The sequence below is a fragment of the Chenopodium album genome, chromosome 7 (assembly GCF_948465745.1).
Source record: "Chenopodium album chromosome 7, dcCheAlbu1.1, whole genome shotgun sequence".
NCBI classification, from domain to species: domain Eukaryota; kingdom Viridiplantae; phylum Streptophyta; class Magnoliopsida; order Caryophyllales; family Amaranthaceae; genus Chenopodium; species Chenopodium album.
Window position 1 is genome coordinate 4,422,158 of NC_137840.1, and position 21,220 is coordinate 4,443,377.

Sequence of the window (21,220 nt, forward strand, 5' to 3'; positions counted from 1 at the left end):
ATTCCTCTATTTGGAGAGAATGATGGCTGGACGTGGCACCATTCGAAGGATGGGCATTTCAATGTTAAAAGCGCGTATAATATGCTGATTGAGAATGAAGAAAGGAGAAAGCTTCTGGTTCAAATAGGCAGGAAATGTTTAATTGGAATGCTATTTGGCGGGCCGGTATTCCTCCCAAGGTGAAATTCTTTGCGTGGCGATGTGCAAAAGATAGTCTTCCTACTAGAAGCAACCTGGCTGCTAGGGGAATAATAGAAGATCAAATCTGCCCTATGTGTGGGGAGGGGAATGAGACCATTCTTCACATGCTGTTGTTGTGCCCGTCTGTTAGCATAATCTGGAAATTTTCAGCTCTGAGATTGGATACTAATATAGATGAATTCAGTGGGTTTAGAGCTTGGTGTAATGCCATGAAGGAGAAAATCAATGAGACAAAGTGGTGGGATTTGTTTTGGTGTGTGGCTTGGGGTGTTTGGTTGAGGCGCAATAGTTGGGTTTTTGAAGGGAAGAGGAAGTTGGATGTTGATATTTTGCATAAGGCTGCTGACCTCGTTGGTGAATACGAAGATGCATCGGAGAAACGGGGGATTGCTGCTCCTGTGCAGCAGCTTGCTTCGGTGTGGAAGGCCCCTGGTGCTGGTGTGTACAAATTAAACACTGACGCTGCTTTCTTTGAGCAACAACTGTTGGGAATGGGAGGGGTTGTACAAGATTGTGTGTGGTGCTAGCTTTCAGCTCGTGTATTCAAGGCAACTTTGAGGTTGATATTGGAGAAGCTTTGGCAATGCGGGAAAGCTTTGTGACAGCAATGGAAGCTGGTTTCAGGGGATTTGTTCTGGAAATCGACAACATCAAACTTTTCCATCATATGAAGAAAGGCATTACGCCTCCAAATGCCTTCGGGAAAGTTGTGAAGGACATCCTCATGCTCGTGAAAGATTGCAGACAAGTTGAGTTTTCTTTTATTAGAAGAGTTGGCAATGGTGTTGCACATAGTTTGGCTAGGTTAAGTTGCAATTTTAATGAGTGTCGTATATGGTTAGAAGAGTACCCTTTTGAAATTCAAGGGGCCATTTGTAATGATCTTGCAAACTTGACGCCTTAATAAAATGTTGTGCTTCCGATTTATGTAAAAAAGAAAAAAACTTTATAGTTGTAAGATGTCATCTATTCATCTTTACCTCTTGACAAATTACTCATATGTACCAACTACCAAGGGACTCGAATTAACATTAAACACCTCTAGTCTTCTTTACAAAAATATGTTGTCTAAAATACGTACTAATCATAAAAAGTCGTGGAATAATATTTTTAGAATCAAAAGGTATGTAATAATGTAATTATATAGTGAATTGTTTAAACTATGTTACTATGGCCGCTTTATAAATTATACGAAGTAAATTGGTCTAAGACCCGCCACGTTGTCCAAGAGTGTTTTGGTAAGATTTTCAGATAGTTATTGTATTCAGATTTAAAGACGTAATGTAAAAGCATTTGCATCATTATTGACTCATCGTGAAAGCCGTGATCTCTTCCATAACAATTTAAAAAATAAAATAATTAAAAGTCATAATCTTACAATTTGCACTTGGCAGTTGTTACAGTAGCTGTTCCAGCTAATGCTTTATAATATGGTTTTGACTACATCCTTTTAAGTAATTAATCCTCAGTGTTACGTCTTTAGTAGTTTAAGTTATTTTTATAGCTTATTAGATATTGCTATATGAATTTGACGGTTAACTTTGATATGTATGCAAGTTGTAACACTCTTTTTCACTTAAGAAAGAGGGAGTAGAAATTAGGGGTGAGCAAACTGGGTGTCCATTCAAAATTTTAGGATCCGGAATTGAAATTGGTTGCACAAACTTTTAAAAAAATCGGGTGTACAATAATTATTGTAAATTCATTATAAAGATAGCTTAAAGTGATTAAAAGTTACCTCTGAAATGAATAAAAGTTACCCCAATATGAGTAAAAGTAACCCAATTTAAATAAAAATTATCTACACTTTATTAGTAAAAAAAATCACATTTTAAATGACTAAAAATTAATTATTAATGATTGAATGTAATTAAATTACCTTTATAAAACTTTTCTTGTTGTCTATTTATATAAAAATTGTATTATGTTTAAAATTACCCAAAAACAAGCAAAAAGTTACCCTAAAATTAGCTAAAAGTTATCCTTATACTGCTCGATGTACACTAATATTAGTGTAAACCGGATGTATACAAAAGTTTTTGAATTGGTTGAGACCGGATTTTAAAATTTGAAATCAAAATTAAAATCGGTACAATTGGGTCCTAAAATTTAGGAATTGGAATTGGTTTCACCAGGTAACGGTTCCGGTTATGGGTACCCACTTATATACATAAGAATTAAAATATAATACAAAATCATAATTTTTTTGGTTTATTTTCACTTTTAACGTTTAATACTTATATTTTTATATGCATTAAGCTATTTTATTTTTGTTAAACATTAATATAATATTTTTTTTACTCATTAAAATGAATATTTTACGAGAGAGGGATATTAGGAGTTGAACTGAAATAAACTAAACTGAATTGATTGGAGCTAAACTGAACTGAACTAAATTGATTGGAGCTGAACTGAACTGAACTGAAATTAAGTAAATGTGAACATGCCCTTACATTCAACATATTTTTTAAAATTTTTTTTTTATAAAAAATATATATTTAGTCCAATATGTGTTGGGTAACCAGGTACCCAACCGGTTTCAAAAAATTGAGATTGGAATTGGAACCGGTTGCAACCGGGTCCTTAAATTATTACCCGAAATTGGAACCATTGGGTCCAATTCCAATTTCGGACCCACCGGTTCTTAATAACGAGTTTCGATTCCAATTCCTGGTATTCGGAGTTTATACTTACCCCTAAGTAGAATTAACGATCTTACCTCTCCTCCAACAAGATACAATCTCGTCAAAAAAAAAAAAAGATGCAATAAAAATACAAATTATATTAATAGCTATTTTTATACATTGTATGATTGTTTCATTGACATATAATAGGAGAAATGAAACTTTTTAAAATTTTTAAGATGAGAGTGATGTATTGCTCAGGTAGTTAGAGTTTTCCTCCCAATTGCAAGAGATCGTGAGATTGATTGTTATCACCTGTCTTATCATATGCCTCCTTCATTCACAAGTAAAGTGTAGGAATTCGCTTCCTTAAATTCCCTCTTGATAAATGGTAAGTAAAAAATGCGTAAGGTATTTTATCCATTGCTAATCAAATAACCTTTCCATAAATTTGATTATGAAATAATTCAATAAAGTCCCATAAATTTGAATTTTATGGATAATTCTATTTTTCTAAAGGTACAATTGTTTCTCCTTTCATTGAACACTTTTCTCCTCATCCATAACAATCTCTCTCCATTCATGTACTTTTCATTATTATCACATTTTTTAGAAACTTGAATCATAAATGCTAGTCTACTTGCAATCGGAAGAATAATCTCTTCTAGATCCCAATTGTAATCATGAACATTGGTTGACAAAATCAAGAATTTCAATAATAATGATGATAATATAAAAAATTAAAAATAAAAAACTTCTAAATAAATTTCTAATTTGGAAATGATATTTCTTATGTTTTAGAAGCACTTATTTATAATTGAGGGCCTTCTTTATTTTAATCGCACAAGAGGAACGAGCTTATAGAGTTCAAAATTCAAATTGAGAGTTAATTATGTTTGGAGCTTCTAATGTGTTGTGTTGCGTCTTGCTGAATTCGTATAAATGCCAATTTTTTATTTTTTATTTTTATTTTTATTTTTTTAGGAAAGTATTCATGTCACTTATCAATAAATATGTTGAAATTTTTTGAAATCTAACTTAGGAAATTTTGTGTAGAACTACCTTGAAGATAGATCATTTTGTGAATAACTACCCGTTTTCGAAAATATTATTTAGAACTACCCATAAGATCGCAAAAGTTTGCCTAACACTACCCATTAATGGTTTCCGTCCAATTGAGCCGTTTGTGGGGCCCATTTTTACGGATTCCCACCCAAACAACTCTCCTCCTCAACTATCTCTCTCTTCTTTATACTTTCCCTCCATATTTACTCCTCTTCTTTTACCTTCCATCATTCACCATCTTAAACTAACCTAAGTAAAACTCCAAATTAATCCCCATTTTGGAAAATTAACAAGGCCTACAACCCTTTTCTCTTCATCTCTTGTTGCTTTGGGTAATTACATGTCAGAGGGTGAAACTATCAATGGTTAAAAGAAAGGGCAAAGTAAATGCTGAAAAATACTAAACGAAAACAAGGATGAACGAGGTACAATGTAGTAATTAATGTGAAATTCGTGGCTTTTGAATTATAAATTGTTGAACATATGGAAAACCCTAATTTTTTTGCTCAAATTAGAACCCTAAATTTTTAATTAACGAAATAAAAAAAAACCCCTAATTCAATTCAAGCCATAAACCCTAGAAGTTAAAATCCTCAAACTGAATTGAAGCCCTAAACCTTGAATTGAATCCCTAATTATGTTAATTGAAGTAAATTAAGAACCCTAAACCAGTTAAATATACCAAGAATTGAAACAATAGCTTTAAACATCTCCTAATTTAGTGATAAATTGTGTTGAATTTAGATTTTTGGATGAATTTAGAGGGAAAGTAATGAAGGAGGAGAGAATTGAGTGGAAAACCGTAAGAGGGGGTCCCACGCACTAACGGCTCAATTGGACGGAAATCGTTTATGGGTAGTGCTAGACAAACATTTGTCATCTTATGGGTAGTTTTAAACAATATTTTTTAAAACGGGTAGTTGTTGACAAATCAGCATATTTTTAGGATAGTTTTACACAAAATTTCCTCTAACTTATTTAAGCTAAAACTTTAAGAATGTTCACACAATATAATAATTTTTGATGTTTGATTTACTACATTATATTGTTGTGCCAATTATTTAGGTTAGGGTAGCGCTAAATTAATAGTATGTTAACACCTTGAAGAACTATTAGAGTACTAGTTAAAATGATTATAATGGATGGATGATAGTTGTTATAAATTAGATGAGAAGGTATTGAGTCAGTTCAGACTGACGAAATGTGGATTTTTGATATCCTCAATTGGCGGGATAATATCCTATATGATATTCTTTATTGGATGTATGGTTTTTCTACTGCCTGGATGATATCCACTATTGGATGATAATATTCTCTATTAACTGGATGATATAATATAGCCAATAAAGGATATCATCCAGCCAAAGGATATCATAGACACAATCATAAATGATACGGAGCATCATATAGCCAATAGAGGATATCATCCAACCATGATATCATCCAGCGAATTAAGGATATCATCTAATCAGAAGAAATATCATCCAACCAGTAGAGGATATGTATAAATTATTGGATGATATAAATTATTTGATGGAGGATATGTATAACTTGTTTGAGGATATGTATAATTTGTTTGATGATGTGTGTTTTGGGTAATTTTTACCCAAGCCACGTGGGCCAATTAGGTGGTGATGACACGTGTCAGACCAAGATTAGTCCAAATTGGACCAATCCCCATTTGATACGTGTCGTTCTCAAAATTTAGGAGAAAAGGCGGCCTTCAGGGCCCAAATCTCGAGAAAGCCATAATTCGGTTCAACCCATTAGAACTAGGCCAGAGTGACCTAATTAGGGCACATTTACCTATGACCCTATAAATAGGGAGATCCCCCCCCCCTCATTTTGGGGACATCTACAAATTATTACAGCATACCCTACATTCTCTCACATGAGAGAAAACACCTGATCCCGGAATCCGGGAAGATGCTACTTTTACCTTTCCGCACTTTTTACTTTCTCCAACACGTTCTAACTTAATCGTCGGAGGCGGAGCTCCTACCAACCGAAGTCTCTGTGTTTTGCAGGTACAGATCGCGTCGGACCAGTCTTCGAGCTGTAACTCTCCCGAGGCACAAAAACACCCAAAACAATATGTATAACAATGACAAAACCTCCATTGAAGATCTCGTATTAAAGGTCATGGGTATAATATAACTTGCTCATTTCTCAACCAAAATACATGCATATGTTATCAAAATGCTCACAATTCAACATACAATCATATGGGACAATCAATTTCAACAATTATCCATCACATAAGAAAGTCTCAATTCGATTTTTTGGGCATTTTTCGAAAAATCCGAGAATCTCAAGCAATTAAACTCTCTCTTTTCCGCCATGAATGACCTCGCTCCTCTCCTTTGCTGTAACCACCACGAACTTGTCATCGGGTGAAAACTTGTTTTTCATCACAAGAAGATGACAATGTTACCCTCTCGACTGACGAAACAAGCCGCACCTAATACTTTGTGAAATTAGATATAACCTGAAATGAAAATTTGTAATTATACATTGATAAATTAATATGTCATTTTGTGAGTTTTATCATAAAATTGTACAAAGTACACTATTATATTTCAAAATCACAATTAAAAATCAAAGATATTATCATATATATACTACGCTATTATGTTTAAAATATAGTATTTGTGATAAGCGGCCGAGCTAAACATACTATTCATGTGTAGGATGTTTAGTAAGCAACATATTTGATTACTAAGCTCTTGTTTGACATCATTTTTGGTTTTTAGTTTTCTGTTTTTTTAAAAACTAAAAACCAAAAAAGGAAACAAGAAAAAGGTGTTTCCACTTTTTTGTTGTCAGTTTTCAAAATTATTATGATTTTAATAAGTTTAAATAATTCTTGGTTCATTATGTGACATATATCATATACTTTTATACAACAAAAAACCAAAAAACAGAAAACCACAGCAATGCCTAACAAACCCTAAGGAATTCGTGGCAGATTTTATTCCCTTTTGATACTAGAAAACATGATTAGTGCATAGTCCATACCCTGTCTTTGGATTATATAGGAATATTCTTTAGGCAACACAACATAAATTAGACAAATGTAACAACATACAAAATGCTATTAAACAAATTAAGAAACAAATAAATCAAGCTAAACATGTGCATCCCACGTCCTGAAATCCTGACTCGGCAAAATTGGATTTGTTAGTGTTGTTACTCCGTAAGCTAAACACCATACCACATTACCACTAACTAATGTTTCTTTCAATAATATTTTAAACAATTATAATTAGGGAATCAACTTAAATGAAAATATGAGCTTAATTAATAGATCGGACCACATTTCATGTCTCTTTCAGCCTTTATAAAATGTGGGCATGCAATTCAACTTTCTATCTACCTCTTTCAATCTGTTGCTCGTATGATCTTATTGATCTATGACTATACGTATGGCTCTTAGCCATCTATTTGTCATTTTCTTCTATCCACCACCGTCTTTGCGTACACCTACTTCGTACATGTTTTTGTTATGAAAGCCTTAACGATATCAATACCGTCTATTACTCCATCCGTCCCCAATTATTTGCCCCAAACCATAAATTCACTTTATTAAGGCTTTGGGCAAAAAATAGTGCACATGGGTTGACACAAATATCAACGAGGAGAGAGATAGAGAGAGTGCAAGTGGGAAAACATGTCAAAAATAGTATGAGGCAATTTTTTGGGTACACCCTAAAAAGAAAAGTAGAGCAAACAATTAGAGACAGAGGGAGTATTATATGATAATCCTACCTTTTAAAAAATTATGAGATAACTTTTGTAAATAATGTTTGAACAATTACACTATGTAAAATGTTTATTTACTTAATTGACCTCGTTAATATTAATCAACTATTTTTTTTTATAAACCTCTTAAGACTAGTGCATTTATAGCCCTAAAACATTTGTTTACATATTTTTCCGAATTAATGCTACTAATAATTTAAGTTGTGATATAAGTCTAAACTGAAAGAACTTCCCAAATATTGTAAGTTATGGTGCGTGCATCGCACACGTTAACCACCCTTCTAAAGATAAAAATGTTAACGAGTATATATACTCTTAGCCATCTATTTATCATTTTCTTCTAGCCACCCTAGCATATTAAGGTACCCTGTTAAAACCAAAATCGAAACTTGTTGGTGGCTTTATGCAATATTATTTAAAAAAGTGGTTATATGCCAAAAAAAAAAACAGGAAAGATTTAGAAGGTGATTATATGCAAAATTTTCTAAAAAATTATTTATCATAATTTCAAAATTTCTAATTTACTTTGATAGATTATTAGGGATCCAATTGGTAATTTTGTCACCAGGCGGGCCACCAAAATACTAGAAACGACACTGGAAAGGAGTTGTAAAAATGTATACAAACTGATATCTAGTAGGAACATGTAGAACCCGGATGTTTTCCAAAGCAACCTTTTAATGAACAAAATAAATATGCATCTCCACATGTTTGGTGCATTGTTGTTGAACCGGGTTGCTAAAAAGGTAGATAACATTGACATTATCGCAACAAACAAGAGTAGTTGACGAAGAGCAAGGACAATGTAGCTCAATTATACAAGAGATTATGAAGCCACCAAGCCACACAAAGACAACATTTGCGATGTCTTGATATTTTGTTTTTGCACTCGATCTGGATAAAGTAGGATGACGCTTATATGACCAGAAAATATAATTCAAGTGGGTTGAATAAATTACAAGGAAAAAAGTCAAAATAATAATACGTATTTGAGATTTAAAAGGTTAAACCTAAGCTTGTTTGTAATTTTTTGGAAGGGGGCCGGGGGTTTGTGAAGAGATGAACCCGCGGTGACCATAGCTTGGTTATATTTTGGGTTTAGCTTGAAAATTCCCTATTGACTACGGGTGATGTAGGCTATTTAATGAGAGAGGTGGTGACTGAGTGGGCTGAATAGGGGATATTACAGATATGAAATATCGGAAAATATACGTGTGATATAATTTTCGTTGATATCATTAAGAGAATAATATATTTATGTTTATTTATGTTAAAGATATTAGTTAGCCTTTAGGTTTATGGTTATGTTAGTATATCGTTTAGAAAGATTTGAAAGTGGAGAGCCACGGGTACCCTATGGATCGGAGTACTTTGCGGAAGTAGGATTTGTGGGATTTATGTTTGGGCCTGAATGTTGGGCCGCATGATTAGTATTATGATTTGATGAGTGTACCGCATGAGCAAAGGTGAATTATCAATTTATTATCATGGCCTAAGGAGTTGTATAAATTATAATCACGCAAACAAAAGGAGCTCAACTTTTTGTAAGGAAATGATGGTTCATTAAATGTGACATGGCGGGGTGAAATAATTTAGGAAAAATATGTTTTAATTATCCTAATTATGAGCGATTTACTTCTAATAATCCAGTTTATTTTTTAAGAATTCTAACTATGGGTCAGTTTGTCACTAGTAATCCGGATGACCGGTAACCAAATAAGCATGTAAATTTTTTTATTTTTATGTTTAATTATATGTGTTGTATTCCTATTGATCTAGAAAAAAAAGAGAAAAAGTTTAAAGTTTAAAATTTAAAAAGTAAATAAAAAAATTAAAAAGAAAAATAAAACCCAAAACACCAGCCCCTCTCCCTTCCTCCACCGGCACCTCCACCGCTTAACACAATCTTGCTGGGCCGCCATCTCAGCCGTCGGCCCTCCTCCTTTCCTCTAAACCACCATCCCATCTTTTCTAAAACCACCTCCTAATCTTTCAACTACAATAAACCAAATTAAGAGTGGTGATATATAACTCCCAACTCAACTTAACTCACTCGCATTTCTGCTCTCTCTCTCTCTCGTCATTACTTTCATCTTCATTCTCATATTATCATCTTCCTTAATTCCTTACTTCCAATGGCGTATTCCTAATATTATCACTCTCATATTTGGGAATATGTTTTACAACGGTTACTTCTTTTAAAATTTGTGTTATAAAATACATGAAATTAAAGAAAGAATAAAAGAAAGATGTAGAGAGTAATCTTCATTGTCATATCTCATCTTTTTTAGGCCATGCCCGTATATATATTATATACACACACACATGTGAGTAGTAAGTAGTAAACTCTCAAAGAGAGTGTAAAGTCACCATTATGTGAAGAATTAAAGAAGTAAAGACAAAAGGGATGTTACAAAGAAAGTAAAGGTCTAAGGGGGTATATAGGAAACTAATAAAACTAGGGAGTTACAAAGACATAATGGACATACATAACTCTATTTCATAACACTCCCCCTTGGATGTCCATTATTGAGGATTGTGCCTCGTTAAAACCTTACTAAGAAAAATCCTGTGGGATAAAACCCTAGTGAAGGAAAAAGAGTACGTACATCATTTTCGTAATACGCCTTGACATGTTGCCTCGTTAAAAACCTTACCAAAAATACTCTATGTGGGACAAAACCATGATTAAGGGAAAAATAGTACATCGCGTATTTTCTCTCCATGATGAATGCATAACTTGAGATCTTCCAATGTAATGAATCCAATACCTTAGTAAACATGGTTTTTTTTCACAACATACAAATTAAACATAACACATGAAAATATGAACTCAAGTCTGGTCGGGTCCATAAGAGATTTTGTGTTCTAGAAAAAACTATAAACAAAACCCAAAGAGGACCACTTCCATGTTTCTATCCACCTTCTTAGATCCCGAAATTCAGTGGCGATTCCAGGAATTTGCTCTTATGGGTTCGGAATTTTCAAATGTATACAATGATATCTAGTATCATAATTAAAAATAAAATTTAAATTGATAAATTGGGTATGCATAATACATGTCGATTTGAGGTATTGGAGGTTCATTTACGCTATGTTTGGATAACAAATTAGAAGGGAAATGGAAGGGAGGGAAATAGGAGGAAGGGGAAGGAAGGGAAAGTGGAGGAAATGATGAGCTCCATTTTCCCTCCAAATCTCTCCAATTTTGAAGGGATGATCTTTATTAAAGGAGGAGGGAAAATGGATCCCTCCCCCCCTCCTCTTCCCTCCCCCAACATATTATCCAAACAAGGAAGTTTGTCTCCCTCCCTTTCCCTTCCCTTCCTTTCCTTCCATTTTTTGTTATCCAAACATAGCCAAATAAATAAATCTTATAATTTTAACAAATAATATTTTCAAAAATACTCTAAACCTTTCATCTACGAAAAAAAAGAACAAAGTAAAAGCCAAATAAGGAAGAAACAATATAGAAAGACAAAAATTACAAATAAAAAAGACATACAGCGTCGCACCCGCGACCTTTCATTTGATCAGTAGGTTTCTTACCGCTGGGCCGCATGCGAAGTTCAACTAATATGTAAGCAATTTATTTTATTTATACAAATTTTATATTAGAGAAATCTAGTCAGATATTTCAGGATCTAGTATGGGTTCAGCTGAACCCACCGAACCCATACTGGAATCGCCACTGCCAAAATCCGGAATTTCTTTGTTGGAAAAAAATAATCGTGTAGAATATATGGAAGCCGGGAAGAAACGTTCAAAATTCAACCAACCAACCAACCAAATACCTCTCTATCAATCACACCATCATCTTCTACATTATGATCATTTACCGAATATAGAATTTTCTTTCAATTAAAAGTACTTCCATTATTTGGTCTTTTACTCAAATCATAGACTTCTCTAACAATACTAGTAATTTCTGTATTGAAATATATAGTCATGTCATATTCAAATTCATGAAGACTTTTAAAAAAAATCAAAAATTTAGAATTAATTTATTATAAAATATTAAATAATTTTATGATTAAAGTTGTGCATTGACATACATAAAACTATAGAAAAATATAACAAAAACAGATAAAAACCTAAGAAGTAGATGAACCGCTGCTTTAGGCTTAGGAGGTTTCCCGTTATCTCTAAGAATGAGAAACCAGTTGTCGATCACCTCATCTGAAATAATTAGCGAAGCCGGGACGGTAGCGGTCTCGATCATGTCAGCCCCAAGGACATCATTATATTGAGATATGATAGAATATTTAGTTTGATATGATAATATTTCGATATTCTATTTTAGTTAATTTCCGAAGATCCTAAGTTATCTTATGATACTAGGACTAGGACTTGTATTGGCTATATATTTCACAAGGTGATTAATGAGAAGGCAAGCAATATCTTTCTATTTCTTCATGGTATCAAGAGCAAGGATTTTCTTTTGATTTTTTTTCTAAACCACCATGCCTGGTGACGATGTACCACCACCGCCACCACCACCGACCAAAATAGAACCCAATTCACCATATTTTCTAGGACCTCAAGATAGGCCTGGCGATTATATTACTCCGACTCGTCTCAAAGGGGACATCTATGATGAATGGGCAGCCGACATTCAGACTGCTTTAGAAGCCAGACGCAAATTTGAGTTTCTTGACGGTACGATTACAGTGCTGGAATCTCCCTGTACCAAGTCCGATTGGACTGCCATAAATGCAATGTTGATTTCTTGGATTTCAAATACAATTGATCTTGAAATTAAATCATCTATTTCAAAATTCAGAGAAGTTAAACCGTTTTGGGATCATCTCCGCAAACGTTTCGCTCAGACTAATGGGCCTCGAATTCAGCAACTCCGTTCATCTCTCGCAAGGTGTGAACAAACTAAAACCATGGCTGTCTCTGTATACTATGGGAAATTACATGCTTTGTGGCATGAATTGGATCATCATGAACCCCTTATTTCGTGTACTTGTTGTTCCTCGTGTACGGCGGGTCGACTCCATGAACAAAGGTGTGATCAGTCTCGTTTACATGATTTCTTGATGGGATTGTACTCGGGTTTCTATTCTTCTCTTAGCTCGAACATTCTGTCACAAGATCCCTTACCAAGTCTGGATAGGGTGTATCAATTGGCGGTTCAAGAAGAGCGCGTTCGCAACGCTAGGCAGGACACCGAAGCCAAACCACCTGATGCTCTCGGCTTTGCTGTTCGTGCTAACAGTGGGCGTGGTTCTGTTTTCTCTCATTGTAAGAAACAGGGGCATGAGGTATTTAATTGTTGGTTTCGTGCTCCATGCCCTCACTGCAAGAAGAAGGGGCACGACCCCAATAATTGCTTCGAAATTGTGGGCTATCCTGCGGGCTGGAATGCAGGGTCGAAAGATTCTACTACAGGGCAGCAGAGTAAGGGGGGGGGGGGCACGTGCTCATGCTACGCCTGCAGGGGACTCCCATAACACTCCTAATACTGCCGCACAATCCTCCTGCACTCAAGCTTTCACTGTCGAACAATGGAAGGTGCTTTTGGGATTTTTGGGTAATGCTAATATTCCCGACAACCGTCTAAATGGTAAGTTTGATGCCTTTTGTTGGATCATTGATACCGGAGCAACTCATCACGTTACCGGTAACTCATCTTGGTTATTTGACACTCGTAACATTGAGTGTCCTGTTGGTTTGCCCAATGGTGAAAGTGTGGTCGCCACTTTGGAAGGCTCGGTCCGATTGTCCGATAAAATTACTATCACTGGAGTTCTTTTTGTGCCTAATCTCAATTGCAATTTAATTTCTGTTACGCAACTCAGTGATCAATTAAATGTTGTTGTCCAATTTAACTCATATATGTGTGCTATACAGGACCGTCTGAAGGAGCTGATTGGAACGGGTCTTAGGCGAGATGGACTATATTATTTCTTTAGCAAACTGGATGTGGTGCAACATGTGTCTGTGGTTGAAGCGTCGTCAGAATTGGAGCTTTGGCATAGAAGAATGGGGCATCCGTCGGAAAAAGTAGTGAAGTTGCTTCCGCATATTAGCAATAATAAGAGTGGTTTAAATAAAAGTTGTTTAGTATGTTTTCGTGCTAAGCATCCTAGAGACAAATTTCCTTTGAGTGACAATAAATCTTCTGGAATTTTTGAGAAAATACATTGTGATTTATGGGGTCCATATAGACATGTTTCGTCGTGTGGAGCTCGTTATTTTTTGACTATTGTTGATGATTATTCGAGAGCTGTTTGGATTTATTTGTTAATTGATAAAACTAAGGTGTTTCAAATGTTTATGGCCTTTGTTGCTATGGTTGAAAGGCAATTTAATCAAACAATTAAATTTGTTCAAAGTGATAATGGAACCGAATTTAATTGCTTGATTGATTTTTTCGTTGCTACTGGTATTATTTTTCAAACCTCTTGTGTCGGAACCCCTCAACAAAATGGGAGAGTAGAACGAAAATATAAACATATTCTTAATGTTGGGAGAGCCTTGAGATTTCAAGCCAAATTACCTATATATTTTTGGGGTGAATGTGTTTTGGCCGCCGCTCATTTAATTAACCGTACCCTAACACCTCTCTTACACAACAAAACTCCTTTTGAAATCCTATTCAATAAACCTCCTTCGTTCGATGCTATTCGTACCTTTGGATGTTTGTGTTTTGCTCATAAAAAAAACTAAGGGGGATAAGTTTGCTAGTCGGAGTTGAAAATGTGTATTTTTGGGGTATCCTTTTGGGAAGAAGGGGTGGAGATTATATGATCTTGAGAGTAAAGAATTTTTTGTTTCTCGTGATGTGAAATTTGTGGAAGATATTTTTCCATTTGGGTGTCCGGAGGACATTAATATTGATGTGGGTATGCATGATATGTCAGAAGATGTGCATATTGATTTTGCGGGGTCATATGAGGATGTTGAAAGTGGGGCAATTTTTGAGCCTCTTAGGGAGGAGTCTACGGTAGGGGGGCACCCAGCCAACTGCCGCAGGTACACCGAGCAGCCCCCAACATTCCAGCTCTGCCCAGCCCGCTGGAAATGTTGCGGACGCTGCCTCGGCACTGCAGGACAGCAGCAGTCGTGCCACACAGCACGCTGCCATCCCAACACCCCGCAGCAGCACATTGTGGGACAACAACCACCCACAAATGTCATGGATCAGCAGCCTGATATGGGCCGTGGGTTTAGGGAAAAATATCATTCGGTCTTTCTTCGTGATTATGTCACTCATTCGGTTTTTGCTAATAGTCCATCCCCGCCTTCCAATCAGTCTCCAGGTTCTCCTTATCCTTTAGCACATTATATACATTGTGACATATTTTCTGTGAATTATCGAAAGTTTATTTTAGCTGTTGTTCAGACTAAGGATCCGACAACTTTCAAAGAAGCTATGCAATTTGAAGGATGGCGTAAGTCCATGAATGAAGAAATTCGAGCTTTAAAGAACAATGGTACTTGGACTTTGGAGCCTCTTCCCCCTGGAAAAAAGGCTCTAGGGTGTCAATGGGTCTATAAGACCAAATTTCTTTCTAATGGTGAAGTTGAGCGCCTCAAATCTGGTTTGGTGGTTTACGGGAATCATCAGAAAGAAGGTGTAGATTATGATGAGACATTTTCTCCGGTTGTTAAGATGACAACGGTTTGTACTGTTCTTGCTATTCCGGCCGCCAAGAATTGGGAAATTCACCAAATGGACGTCCACAATGCTTTTCTTCATGGCGACTTGGATGAGGAGGTATACATGAGATTACCACCCGGTTTTCAGAGCTCGGATCCTACATTGGTTTGCAGATTGAGGAAGTCACTATATGGTTTGAAGTAAGCACCTCAATGTTGGTTTGCTAAACTTACCGCGGCCTTGAAACAGTATGGTGTCAAACAATCTTACTCTGATTATTCTTTATTCACTCATACTACTCGTGATACTCAGATTATAGTTTTAGTGTATGTTGATGATTTGATTAATTCTGGGAATGATTCCGCTGCATTGACTGTTTTTAAGGCCTATTTGTGTGACTGTTTTAAGATGAAGGATCTAGGTCCTTTAAAATATTTTTTGGGGATTGAAATGGCTCGTAGCTCTGCAGGTTTATTCTTATGTTAGAGAAAATATACTCTGGATATTATTTCTGAGACAGGTTTATTAGGTGCGAAGCCTAGTGGTTTTCCCATGGAGCAAAATCACAAACTGGGATTGGCAACAGGTGATTTTCTTACTGATCCAGAGTCTTATAGACGGCTTGTTGGTCGTCTGATCTATCTTACTGTCACACGCCCTGATTATGCATATTCGGTTCATATTTTGTCTCAGTTTTTGCAGCAACCTCGTAGTGAACATTAGGATGCTGCAATGAGGGTGGTTCGATACTTAAAAGGGTCTCCCGGACAAGGTATTTTATTGAGCTCTGATTGTGATTTAAATCTGCAGGGTTGGTGTGATTCAGATTGGGCTGCTTGCCTTCTGACTCGTCGTTCTTTATCTGGTTGGCTTGTTTTCCTTGGAAAATCTCCAATTTCATGGAAAACTAAAAAGCAACCTACTATTTCTTTCTCTTCTTTGGAGGCCGAGTATAGGTCCATGTCTTCGTGCTCTAAAGAGCTAAAATGGGTGAAGGCTTTGTTGTTGAGTCTTGGAGTACAACATCCGAAGGCAATTAAGTTATTTTGTGATAATGAAGCAGCTCTGCATATTGCAAAGAATCCGGTTTTTCATGAACGGACAAAGCACATTGAGATTGATTGTCACTTTGTTCGTGATGCAATTACAGAGGGGTGGATTTCTACATCTCATGTTCCGACATCTTCACAGCTTGCGGATATTTTTACAAAAGCTCTTGGGAAAGCACAGTTTGATTATTTTCTTTCCAAGTTGGGCACTTACGATCCGAGCGCTCCAACTTGAGGGGGGGGGGGTATTGAGATATGATAGAATATTTAGTTTGATATGATAATATTTCGATATTCTATTTTAGTTAAATGATTATATATTTCCCAAGGTGATTAATGAGAAGGCAAGCAATATCTTTCTATTTCTTCACATTATCTTTGATCTTAAACTCAATATCAGACACAACATGAGCTAAGGGGATACTAAAATGCTCCTCCCATTTCGGGGTTTGCGAGTTCGATATCACACGGGTACGTGCCACCGTTGCCCCTCCTATATTAACTGTTATGTACGGGTCGCTCGTGATGATCTTATTATTCTTTAAATGAAGTTTATGATCGGGATCGTGGTTTTTCTCCTCGAATGATACTTTACTCCTCCTAGAGAAAGGAGCGCGACACGAGGAAAATACTCGACAAAAGTTCTCGGAGAAGAGGTCCATGTTGGGAAGACAACGCGCTTCAATAATGTGGAGGTCGAGATCACTGTGAAGGTAGATCCCATGATTATTACTTTCTTTGTTTGTTCTCCATTAAAATGTGAATTATGTAATATAATGTTATTTAATTTTAGGATCTTTTATCAAAATGGCTAATTTGACAAAAGTATTTACCAAAACGGCTAATTATAAAATTTGATTCCCAAACTAGCTAAATTTATTGATTTGAAAGGATAATATTTATTTTTTATATTCCTTTGAACCCGTTCAGTTCACTTTATTCTTTTTTTTGGTTTTATTTAAAAAGAACTAGTTTTTTTTTTAAAATTTTGGTTTTATTTAAATTCTAAGGCCATAGTTCAAAATATCCCATTAATTTGAACAATAACAATCAATATAATATATATGCAGTAGTTCTCAATTTTTTTAAGAAGTTACACCACATAAACAACCACTCAAAAAAATGATCCAAACTTCCAATCAACAAAAGGAAAAAAAAAATACAACTATTCATACTAGCCGACATTAACAAAGAGTATACAACTAATAGACATGAAAAGATGAACAATACCTTAAAATCTCTTATCGTCGTATAAATTTGCGGTAGTCTTGATAGAACAATACTACTTGAAATTATAAATTTTTGTGATTGATATAGATGAAAAATTAGTGTTTTTAATATATTTTTTTTTTCGAAATTAGGGTTCTACGAGTTTGCGAATGTTACGTTGTTCGTAGTTTTGTATATTGCTTAAATTTTGCAACTTAAAAAAAATCTTTAAATAAATAAAAATAAAACAAAAAAAACAAAGTTAAAAAAAAAGTGAACCAAATCGGTTCAAACACTAGGAGAAAAATAGCAAAGGGCACGCACCGGTTCAAACCCGGCCTAAGGCACCGGTTTGAACCGATGTCAATGTGGGGGGTGCCAATTGCCCCCCTTTTTGGCACCGGTTCAAACCGGTGCCATAATTGATTTTTGGCACCGGTTAACCGGTGCCATAACTTCTTCTTTTTTTTTTTTTTTTTTTTTTTTTTTTTTTTTTTTGAAATAAAGTCAATTGCCACCGGTTAACCGGTGCCAATTCATGTATTTTTTTTTTTTTTTAGTTTGCTTTAGCCACTCAGACACAATCAAAGATATATTGATCAAAATTGATCATTAAACAAGAAATATAATCAGAAACATATAACAAGCTTGAATACGAAATATATTGATGATTAAATTGTTATTTTACAATACAAAAAAATCAAATAAATTACAACATCAAAATCTAGAAAAAAAAATTATAACATTGAAGAAAAAAAAAATTACACATCGAAGAAAAAAAAAATTACAACATTGAAATCAAAATTCCAAAATCAACACCTTGATTCTTCACCTGCATCATTTAAAACACCGACATTAATAAAAACTCACTGTAAACTAAAATTACGAAAAGGAAATTTTGTTTTTTACCACCTCACAAAAACACGAAAATCTCTTTTACCACCTCCCAAAAAAAGTATTTTACTTTACCACCTCATAAAAAACACGAAAATAGGTTTTACCACCACTTAACGGTTTCCATCCAAAAATTCCGTTAAGTGTGGCCCACAGTAACACGTGTCAGCATTTTATTTGTTAAAAAAAAAAGAGAAATTAAAAAAAAAAAAAACAAAAATCCTAAAACTACTCCAGCCAACACCGCAGCACCACCCCCGCGCCACCGCCGCCTTCCCCCCAACTCACCGCACCCCTCCCCGAAACCACCACCCGCGTCGCACCACTAGCCCCAACCCACCTAAATCCTCCCCCTCCCTTCCCCACAACCGTATCGCCTCCAAAAACCACCAAACCCAAAACTCATCCCCCCAAAAACGACCACGAATTTGACCTTAAAAGGCTGAAATCGGCCGATCAAGGCCACTGAGCCCCAAAACCGGCCGATTTCGGCCATTTGTGGCCAGATTCGTGGCCGTGGTGGGGATCTAGGGTTTTGGGTTTGGTTGTTTTGGGGGCGACGCGGTTGTGGGAAAGGGAGGGGGAGGGTTCAGGTGGGTTGGGGCTGGTGGTGCGACGCGGGTGGTGGTTTCGGGGAGGGTTGTGGTGAATTGGGGGGAAGGGGGTGGTGGCGCGATGGTGGCGCTGTGGTGGTGGCTGGGTAGTTTTAGGTTTTTCTTTTTTTTTTTTTATTTTTTTTATTTTTTTTCTTTTTTTTTTTATTTTTTTCTTTTTTTGGCCAATAATAACACGACACGTGGCTTTATGGGCCCACTTAACGGATTCCTAAACGGAATCAGTTCAATGGTGGTAAAACCTATTTTCGTGTTTTTTATGAGGTGGTAAAGTAAAATACTTTTTTTGGGAGGTGGTAAAAGAGATTTTCGTGTTTTTGTGAGGTGGTAAAAAACAAAATACCCAGAAATCACGAAATTAAACCAAAAAAAAAACCCAGAAATCACGAAATTAAAATCAAGAAAATAAACCCAGAATCCCCCCCCCAAAAAAAAAATAAAAAAAAACCCCCAAAAAATACTCACGAACTGAAAATAAAAAAAAAAAAAAACTCAGAAACTCAAATTATAAGAAAAATTGAAAAAAATACAAAATCCCCGAATTTTGTTTTTTTAAAAAAAACCTAGAAAACTCAAAATAAAAAAAACCCTAAAAGACACATGCATGTACCCAGAAAAATTAAACCCAAAATTAAACCCAGAAAAAACGAGAAAAATCGAATTAAAATACAAAACCGATTAAATTCGGACTATTATACCTAGAAAAATTGAGAAAACTCGAATTAAAATCCAATAACCGATTAAATAAACCCAGAAAAATCGATTTAAATCCAAAATCAAACCCAAATTTAAATCCAACAAAATCGATTCACATCGAATTAAACCCATAAATTAAACCCTAACCTCAATTGATTATACCCATAATTTGTTGTTGATGTTGATGTCGGTGGGCTTTGCAGCGGTGGTCAACCTTTGTGGTGATGGCGACGGCTTTGCAGCAGTGGTGATGTGGTGGTGGTGGGCTTTGAGGCGGTGGTCGAATTTGTGGTCGAAGAGAGAGATTAGATCGAAGAAGAAGATCGAAAATTAAGGGAGAAGAGATGAAAGAACATCGAAGAGAGAGAGGAGATCGAATAAGGTAGATGAAGATTGAATAAGGGAGATGAGAGGAGAGATAAGGGAGAGAGGAGAGAGAAGGAGATCAGAGAAAATGAGAAAGAAAGAGGCGGAGTGAGATTGTGAGAAGTTAGGTAGTTAAATTATTAGGGTTAAGTGATGATCTGGTTTTTTTTTTTTAAACATCTTTTGCCACCGGTTTAAAACTGAACCGGTGCCATATGTCTAGCCCAGTTAACAACTGCTTCAATCTTAGCCTTTTTGCCACCGGTTTGCCTTGAACCGGTGGCAATATAAGGGTGCCCTTTGCTGTTTTTCTACTAGTGAAAGGAAATAAGAAATAGATAGATTCCTTCCAAGTTAATAAATTAGCTAGTTTGGGAATTAAAATTTATAATTAGCCGTCTTGGTAAATACTTTTGTCAAACTAGCCGTTTTGGTAAAAGATCCTTAATTTTAGGAAATGTAAAGAGGATCTTACCGGTTAATGAAGGGGATGTTGACGGTTACATGTAAGCAAGGAAGTGCGGGTCAACGGTTCCCGGCAAAAATGTTCGTCGGTAACCGGTGATTGCCGGCTAATGTATGGAAGAAGAGAAGTAAATTTAATTTGAAAGGAAGAAAAAATAAAATAAAAATAATGGTGATGGTGTTTGATAATTGGGTATGGGAGGCGTATGTTTAGATATACGTGGGGAAGAGAGATAAAAGTTGTTAAAACGACTGAGTTTAAAGGTTTAACTAGCCTTCTGGCCCGTGCAATGCACGGGTTATTCATATAAAATTGTATTGAGAGATAAGTGAGGAAATATCAGTAAGTCATTATAGGGTATAATATGTAATCGGAAACATGATTAAAGAAATTAAAATTTTGGATCTTTAATGGAAAAAGAGGCTTAAATTGAAGGTGGAAGGGCTAAAATTAAAGAGTGAATAGGAAAAGGTTGAATTAAATAGGAGAAATGAAGTGTATATGAAAGATGAAGTATAAGTTTAATGAAAGAATTAAAAAAAAATGGTGTAATAAAAAATTAATAGTGTAAGATGACATGTGGCACTATGGTTAGAGAAGTGTAATAGAATGGATGGGGACATGTGTCTTTCTTAGTTTCTAAGTTATAGTTTTTAAATACT

At 35.5% G+C, this 21,220-nt stretch overlaps 2 protein-coding genes across 2 annotated transcripts; both read left to right on the forward strand.

The window, feature by feature from the left end:
• Nucleotides 1–134: 134 nt before the first annotated feature.
• Nucleotides 135–1,105, forward strand: LOC145639906 (uncharacterized). The gene is made up of 2 exons (XM_081691228.1): nt 135–639; nt 750–1,105. Exons 1-2 carry the CDS (start codon nt 135–137, stop codon nt 1,103–1,105), a joined length of 861 nt encoding a protein of 286 aa, XP_081547354.1.
• An 11,010-nt stretch (nt 1,106–12,115) lies between these two features.
• Nucleotides 12,116–16,548, forward strand: LOC145639907 (uncharacterized). The gene is made up of 6 exons (XM_081691229.1): nt 12,116–12,922; nt 13,029–13,472; nt 14,395–15,381; nt 15,673–15,733; nt 15,785–15,939; nt 16,075–16,548. The coding sequence occupies exons 1-6, from the start codon at nt 12,116–12,118 to the stop codon at nt 16,546–16,548; spliced, it is 2,928 nt and encodes a 975-aa protein (XP_081547355.1).
• The last annotated feature ends 4,672 nt before the right edge of the window (nt 16,549–21,220 follow it).

Coding starts and splice junctions, on each gene's coding strand:
- LOC145639906 (XM_081691228.1), top strand. CDS start 135: ATGTTTAATTGGAATGCTATTTGGCGGGCCGGTATTCCTCCCAAGGTG. Junction 640..749: donor GTGGAAGGCCCCTGGTGCTG/GTGTGTACAAAT, acceptor CGTGTATTCAAG/GCAACTTTGAGGTTGATATT.
- LOC145639907 (XM_081691229.1), top strand. CDS start 12,116: ATGCCTGGTGACGATGTACCACCACCGCCACCACCACCGACCAAAATA. Junction 13,473..14,394: donor AACTCAGTGATCAATTAAAT/GTTGTTGTCCAA, acceptor TTTGGGAAGAAG/GGGTGGAGATTATATGATCT. Junction 15,382..15,672: donor ATGGCGACTTGGATGAGGAG/GTATACATGAGA, acceptor GACTGTTTTAAG/ATGAAGGATCTAGGTCCTTT.